The 8087-nt window shown below is 59.9% G+C and overlaps 1 protein-coding gene across 8 annotated transcripts in view; it reads right to left on the bottom strand.

Annotated features, from left to right (window-relative positions):
• The window catches only part of LOC122386970 (catenin delta-2-like), an 81255-nt gene that overhangs the window by 28518 nt on the left and 44650 nt on the right, over positions 1–8087 (bottom strand). For 7 of the 8 annotated variants that reach the window (XM_043376741.1, XM_043376745.1, XM_043376743.1 and 4 more), the window contains one exon: positions 229–465. In XM_043376741.1, the coding sequence (XP_043232676.1) occupies positions 229–465 (237 nt within the window). Of the gene's footprint in view, positions 1–228; positions 466–7818; positions 7895–8087 lie in introns of those variants that run through there. The other variant, XM_043376748.1, reaches the window with a different exon arrangement.

Raw genomic sequence — 8087 nt, 5'->3', positions numbered from 1 at the left:
CTACACTCAGCTTGAGAGAGACATCTACCTAGCCCAGCCTAGGTCGCATCCAAAAAAAAAACTGGTTAGGATATCGCACAAGACACCTAATCCTTTAGGCACACCCACGACACGATCGCCGTTCGGAAGTAGTTATTGGCCGGGCCGAGTCTGCCGGTCAGGACGCGAGCCCGCCCCTCCATCTGACCTCCCATCCCCGCGTTTCCCACCGCCGGCGCTGCGGCTCACCGCTCTGCGCGCCCTTGTCTGGCGGCGGGCTGTCGCTGCGGTCGGACGGGGACGGCGGCGTCGGCGGCCGGTCCGGGTAGCCGCCGGCGCGCGAGCCCTCGCCCGGGCCGCAGCCGGGGCCGTAGTCGGAGCCGGCGCGGCCGTAGCCGGCGCCGCCGTATTCGGGCGGCGGCGGGTACGGCTCGTAGTCCCGGTAGCCGCCGTGCGCCGAGTACGGGTCGTAGTTCCGCCGGGAGCCTGCCGGCGGGTCAGAGGGGTCAGGTGGGGTGGGGTACCGCGACACTGGCGGCAGCACCGCGCCGGTAGAGAGCTTACCCAGTGACAAACAGGCCAGCTGACCCCGTCCAGGCTACAGCGGATCGGATAGCTCTACATACACTCTATTTTATAGATAAAACACAGGCTAAATAAAAATGTATGGAAGCAACAACTACCAAATAATATTAAAACAAGGCACTATATGCACCGCTCATTTTAAGAGTTAGCGTTGGAGCTATCTAATTGAAACAAACGGTGCCGTGTTGCACGTGGTTACACATATGCCTCTAACATTATGATGTGGTAGTGATGTCAATTGCAGAAAAACGGAATACCGATACCAAACCAAATACCAACCAAAGCCATTGGAAAATACCGAAACCGAACCAACTTTGGAATTATGAAGAAAATACCAACTTTTTACCAAATTCCCAACCTGTTATACATTGTTTAGAGTTCCGAATACCAATAAAATACCAAAAACATTGGGATTGAAATACCAAAAACATTGGGATTGAAATACCAAATACCAAGTTGGTATCGGTTTGGTATCGGTATACCAAAAAGTTGGTATCCGATTGACATCTCTATGATGTGGCAGATCACGGTGCAGCTCAGTATCAGCTGAGTCGCGGTCCGACCGACCGGTGTGAATGTCGGGGATGTCGGGCGCCGCCCCACCCCGCCGGAGCCGGACGGGCCGGTACACTGATGGACCGCCGGCTACGGACGCACGCCATAGGTCAGCCGGCACACGGGCCATCAGCGCCGCACCTAGCCAGGGGACCGGCACGGCGCCGCACCTAGCCAGGGGGACCGGCACGGCGCCGCACCTAGCCAGGGGGACCGGCACGGCGCCGCACCTAGCCAGGGGGACCGGCACGGCGCCGCACCTAGCCAGGGGGACCGGCACGGCGCCGCTGGCCGTACCTAGCCAGGGGGACCGGCACGGCACCGCACCTAGCCAGGGGGACCGGCACGGCACCGCACCTAGCCAGGGGGACCGGCACGGCGCCGCACCTAGCCAGGGGGACCGGCACGGCGCCGCTGCCGGCCGCCGCCACCGCGTCCGTGTACCTCAGGCCGCGGTGTCTGAACAGTGTATCCCCTGCCGTCGCCCCGGCCGTCGGCACCTGAGCAGTGCGTCCCGTCCCGTCGGCCCGGCCGTCGGCACCTGAGCCGACCGCGGCAGCCCGCGGCGGTCCGACCGCTGGCCGTGCCTGTGAGTTGCAGTGTCTGCCCGCCTGCGTCTGCCCGACGCGCTGAGGAACGACGCCCGGCGGGGAGAGATGGGCCGCCCGGCGCCCGGCCCAGCTGCGCAGGCGGCAGCTAACGGAGGTCAATGCCAGCGCGTGCTCGGTTCCTGTCGTTGTCGAGGGAGCGTTAACCCGCGCCCCGTAGGGCTACCGGCGGACCCTACCACCCGTAGGGGGGGGGGCGTTTCGGCCCCCCCCCCCTAAGATCTCGGAAAGTTACCGGCCGATTTTCAAAATTTAAACGGCGTTCGATAGCCCCACCCGGGAACTACCTTGTGACCAAATTTCATTGACCTAGGTCAAACCGATGACGTCACAGGTCAGGTCAAAGGTCAGATTTTCACCGTTCACAGGCAATTCAAGAAATGTGCTGTGAAAGCGAGTAAATTGGTAATTTATTGAAAACCATCGATGGTACATTGTTCGTCAAACACATACTTTGCTATCTGAGGTCACTGATACCAGGTCAGGTCACAGCGAGGTCAGGTCACCGGGGGTCACAATATGAATGTGTCGTGTGATACATGTTTTATGGTCCATTTTACATGACAAATGCGATTATGTGGGTTAGGCAGCCTTTGGGGCCAGCCTAGGTCACATTTTTGTGAAGGTCAGGTCAAGGTCAGGTCAAATTAGGTCACATTTCAAAGTTGATATTTTTGCATAAAATGGGTATCGGTTCGATGCAGCTCGTCACGGGGAGTCTAATGGTGGTCTTCGTTTTGCTCTACGAGTTCTAGAATTGCCAAAAATTGAGTTTGAAAATTTGACGTCATCATTTTTGAACAGTTTTTTCGCTATAACTTGGCCAAAAAACGAGGTATCGATCTGAAATTTGGTATGTAGATAGAAGACGGTAGGCACTATCACACATATTCCGGTTTTTTCGAAACTCAAAAAACTTTTTGGATTTTTTTGCGAATATATAAAAAAAATGCTTTTTTGATTTTTGGGGGTTAAAACTCAAAAATTTCAAAAATTCGAGATAGCAGTTTTGTAGCCCTGTCAATTCTACACCTTTTATGTCTTGATCATTTTTCTGTATCTTCAAAGCTGTAGTCCTGACAGGTCTTCTCGCGAAGGTCTTTTTTCGGTCGAAAATGACAGAACATGACGTCACTCTGACGTCATTTGTGGCCAACCTATCATAGCCTCTGGAAAAATTTTTGGTCACAATGTGTAAAATTGATGCCCGGAGGGGTCCTGAATGTTTGGTGGCGATATCTCCAGCCGTTTAGGAGATATCGACCGAAAAGGACAGGAGGGGCCGTTTCGGCCCCCCCCCCCCTACGGGGCGCGGGTTAAGCTCTGTCAACGTCATTGCAGCTACACTTGGCTAAGCATCAAGCACCATGAAAAGCGTTTTGAAAACTAACAAAACTTTTCAGGGTTGTCTTGTAGTCACTGCGACCATGGTTATATGTAATACCGAGGCAGATATGCAGAATTATGTTTATAACTATCAAACCAATAGCAAATCTATGTGGCCGTCCACTCTGGCCACCCTGTCGCAGCCGTCACCGCCATCCTGCTCTTCCTCTACAGCTGTCCAGAGCGGACAGCAGAGCGCCGGGTCAGCCGGGTCGGGCCGGGGGCGGGGGCGGACTGCGGGTCAATCGCGCCGGGCCGGGACGGACGGCGAGTCAGCCGCGCCGGGCCGGGCGACGGACGCACATTGATCTGAGCGGGGTGCGTGCCGCCGCCACCCGCCTCATATCGCCGCCGCCGCCGACACCGGGATTACCGGTCCGGGCGGCCGCTGAGGGAGGAACCGCCGCCGCCGCGCCGTCTGCCAGCCTGCCCCTGCAGTGTCTCAGCTACCGCCGTCACCCCCACAGCGGACGGTAGGACCGGCTCGGAGACACCGCCCGTGGGATGAAGGGGGAGCGCGGCGGCCGACCCGACTACACCCCACACTCGAGTCAGTTCGTTCGCCCTGGTCTGTGATCGGCCCCGACACTGGTCTGGCCCCGGGCGGTGGCCTCAGAGCGAGCCGCGTCAGCCACCGGACAGCCGCTCGGCTCTGTAGAGGAGGGGGCCGCTCTATCCAGGGTGAACCCCGGTACGGAGCAGCCATCGGAGGCGGCTGATGAAGCCATCGGCCTTCGGCGGCAGTCAGCGGGCGTAGCTCCATCTCTGCCGAGACGGCCCACACCGCGCCATATCAGCGACCACATCAGCGACCAATCCGTCACAGCAGCCACATCAGCGGTGACATCAGCCCCATCAACGGCCCCATCAACGGGGAAGCAGTCACGACAGTCACATCAGCGGCTTCCGGCCGCCACCAGTTATGGCCGTCAGTGGCTGATAGTGACCGGCATCAGTGACCGTCAGTGGCTATCAGGAGGCTGCTGACCGCCGTCATTATTCACCATCAGTCGAGACATCGCCACTTTCAGTGACCGCGAGACCCGACCGACCGGCTTGTCAGCGGATGAAACTCCAGCGGACGCACGAGTCCGTCTCAGATATGTGCCACGCAGAGGAAGCAGCTGTCCACAGAGTGGGGCGGGCGTGATCGGCGCCGGTGTGTCTCTGTGGGGCGTCCGCGAGTGAACGATCATCCCAACGCCAAGGTATAACATTCCTTTCCCCATGACACCTGCAATACCAGGTTACCAGTGACCAGCCACTCGCAAAACGTCACCTCGGACCCAGCATACCATTCGACTGTGCGGTGTTCAGTGTGGACATCTAGCCGCCGACTGGCAGCCCCGTGAGCGGCCAGTGCGGTGCGTGAGTCGGCGCGGTCACCCCTTCCCGGCCGCCCCCACCGCCGCCGCCGCCCCCGCCCGGCGGCCGCAGCTGGCCGGCCGGCCGCCCGCCGGCGGCGCCATTGATTAATTGATTGATGGCCGGCGAATCGGACGCGTCGCTGACTCGGTTAGCATCGTCCGTCACAGCCGGTCCGAGCCGCCGCCGCCGCCACCGCCGGGGGGGGGGGGGTGTACCGGAGGGGGGGCAGACGCCAGTCAGGTGCGGGAGAGCGCTGAGGCAGGTGGAGCCGCCAGTGACGCCTGACGGTGGGTGGTTCCGTGTCGCCAGAGGTTGGAGCTGCATCGCCTACTATCCGAGCGACGGGAGCAGGGTCGCGTGCCATCCGCGGTCAGCTGGACCGAGCAATGAGCCGAACTCGCCGCCTGATTCCTAGCAGCTGAGATAGGCCCATCAAAGCTCAGCTCATATAATCCTGTCCCAAAACATCCCCTGGCCACCAGCATCTCCCCTGCCGCCCCCCAGACCCGCCTCCCGGGCAGGGCCGGCCGACAGCACCTGCGTCCCGCCGCCTCCGCCCGGCCGGCGGCCCCGTGCCCGGTGAGCGCAGCTGGGCCGGCCGGCGACAATCTACTGCCGCCGGTCGGCTCCGGGCCGCCGCCGACACCGCTCCCCGGAGACCGGCCGAGACGCGGCCGGAGAGGGACGGCCGACGAGCATCGACCCCGCGCCGGCCGCCGGTCACCGGGTCAGGCGGCCCGCACCGGCGGAACCGGCCGCGGAACAGGGGCCAGTCGACGGCAATGTCGCCGGAACGGTCCCACGGCGGAGCAGGTAAAGGCGAGGAGCGAAACCAGACGGTATGAGACAGTTAAAGGTGGGGAGGAGCGAGACCAGACAGCAGGGTTGTGCTCGACTCAAAAAAAATTGCCGACTCGACTCATCATTCAACTTCAGAAAGCCCTGACTCAACTCTGACTCAAACAAGGAGCTGATTTTTTCCCTTGACTCGACTCATGACTCAAGCGGCTCAATGAAAATATGAGTTGACTCAAACTTGACTCAAATTTTTTTGTTGAGTCAAGTGTGTTGACTCAAAATTGACTCAGATAAAAAAAAGTTGTTGAGCGGGGGGGGGGATGAAAAAAAAATCCGGCAGCAGGGCCAGGCCTAAGTTGTTAAGCGGGGGGAGAATGAAAAGCTTATATATTGTTTCTAGAAAGATGAGTCAGCTGACTCATGTTCCTAAATGTTTTTGACTCAACTCAATGTCAAAAGTTATTTTACTGACTCAACTCTGACTCAACTCAACATCTCAACATTTTATCCGACTCGACTCAAACCTGACTCATCTGAGTCAGAGTTGAGTCAAATCTCTGACTCGACTCATGAGTCAAGCACAACCCTGCCAGACAGTATGAGACAGGTAGAGGCATGGGAGCGAGTCAGACGGACCGGCGGAGACGGGTAGAAGGGGAGACGAGCCAGACGGTCTGACGGGGGCAGGTAGAGGAGGGACAAACGGTCCGAAGGAGACGGGAAGGGGGCACGATCTGACAGAGGCTGGCAGATGGGGGGGGGGTTGCAGGCCAAGCGGGAAATGGCAGTGTCCCCGACGCGACACGTCGGCACTGGGGCCGGGACGGCGGACCGAGACGCCGGGCTAATGAGGATGCCACACCACCAGATGGATGGGACAGCAACGTGGTGCAAGAAAACGGAACGGAAAGGAGAGCGAGCGAGTGAGTGAGTGAGTGAGTGAGTGAGTGAGTGAGTGAGTGAGTGAGTGAGTGAGTGAGTGGAGAATAGGAGGAGAGGATGGTTCGATTCCTCAGCAGAGCTCGGTCGGAGACGCGCTAAGTCAAGAAGTCATCAGTGGATCGCCCCACAGCTAATCGTCTCCGCAGATCGCTTCAGTGGATCTAAGTGTTCCAGTAGATCGTCTGTATTAGGCAGGTCTCAGCCGGGACGTGCCGGGTACCCGGTCCTCAGCGGATCGTCTCGGCGCTCCGGCTGAACGCGCCCCAGATTGATGGAACAGAACTAATCCGCTCCGGACGGGTGATACCGACTGTCTGTCCGGCAGCGCGGCGGAACAATCAATAACAGAGTCCAGTAAATGACGCAACAACACTGAGCGCTGGCATGGAAGGATAAAAGTGATCTAATTAATGCCATATAGCGCTGTAGAGGAGCGGTGCGTTCGCAGCAGCCGGTGCGAGTTGCAGTGCGCCACCGCTGACCCCCGCCCAGTCGTGTCGCCACGGCCAGGCGCGGGCCCGCCCGGTTTGAGCTCGGTCAGTGGGCCCGCTAGGCAGGCCCGACTGTCTGGTGTGCGGATCGATCGGTCCCGCTCCGACAAATGTGCCCCGACTCCGCCTTCTCTCGGCCGAGACTCTCCTCCTCCCGGCCGGCAGCCGCTGGGCCGGCCGACACTCTCCTTCTCCCGGCCCTTCCTCTCCTCCCGGCTGCAGCCGCCGGCCCGGCCGTGGGGACCGCCGCTCACCGGACCCCCGAGTCGCGGCGATGCCGACCCGCAGCCCACGGTCCGGGCGCGGTGGCCGCCCACCGCTGCCTGCAGGCTCTCGCGAGATTAAGCGGTAGGTTTTGCACTTTTACATTTCCGGTTATATATCTCAGAAACTAATCGATCTACGATGAAGCCATTTTACACGATCATGGCCGGCTTGTGAACCAACAAGTCGATCGCATCTTCAACACTCAAAGCTTGAGACGACGAAGATATAGCCTGAAGTACACTAAATTTTCTGGGTGCAAAACCTACCGCTAAAACCCACGAGACCTGTACGTCTGTGACTGACACCGGTCCGTCACCCGTCTGTGCAGACAGGGCCGGCGGGGACGGTGGTGAGGAACCCCGGGGGCCGGGCGTCACCGGCAGGAAATACCCTGCCACCGGTGCCAGGCCCCTGTGACCCACAGGTGTCCAGCCGGGTGATAGCGCGGCGCGCCGACACGCGACATTGCTGTCCGATGACCACCGCCAGACGGGCCGGCCAGTCACGCTGGAACGCTCGGTCGTCACGGTTTAACAGGTGTGTCGGGTGGTTGGCAGTGCGGACCGCCGTGGTCTCGGGAGTCCGGCATTCAGCTAAAGGCTGCTCTGACAATCGGTTTTGCACAGCCACCCCGTCAACAATCCTATTTCGCCGACCAAACAGGAAATGGGATGACAGTCCGTACTACATGTCAATCCGGTTGCACCAAACACCCATCCCGGTGGCGCGCATGTGTGCGACAGACCCCTGTTCAGCTCGCGTCACGTCTGATTCCAATCTGACACGGTCCGTGTATGTACATACGCGGCGCCACCGGCTGTCCTGCCCCGTCCACTCACCCTGCTCGCTGCCGGGGCTGGCCGGCCGGTACGGGTCCATGGTGTACGGACTGTACGGGTGCTGTGGGGACTGTACGGGCCGTCCACTCACCCTGCTCGCTGCCGGGGCTGGCCGGCCGGTACGGGTCCATGGTGTACGGACTGTGCGGGTGTTAGGGGACTGTACGGGCTGTACGGGCCGTTTACTCACCCTGCTCGCTGCCGGGGCTGGCCGGCCGGTACGGGTCCATGGTGCACGGACTGTACGGGTGTTAGGGGGCACTGTACGG

Source organism: Amphibalanus amphitrite, unplaced genomic scaffold, assembly GCF_019059575.1.
Source record: "Amphibalanus amphitrite isolate SeventyFive unplaced genomic scaffold, NRLGWU_Aamphi_draft 000268F_arrow, whole genome shotgun sequence".
Taxonomy (NCBI): Eukaryota; Metazoa; Arthropoda; class Thecostraca; order Balanomorpha; family Balanidae; genus Amphibalanus; species Amphibalanus amphitrite.
Note: the sequence above shows the minus strand (reverse complement) of the source record. Positions and strands in the feature narration are given on the sequence as shown.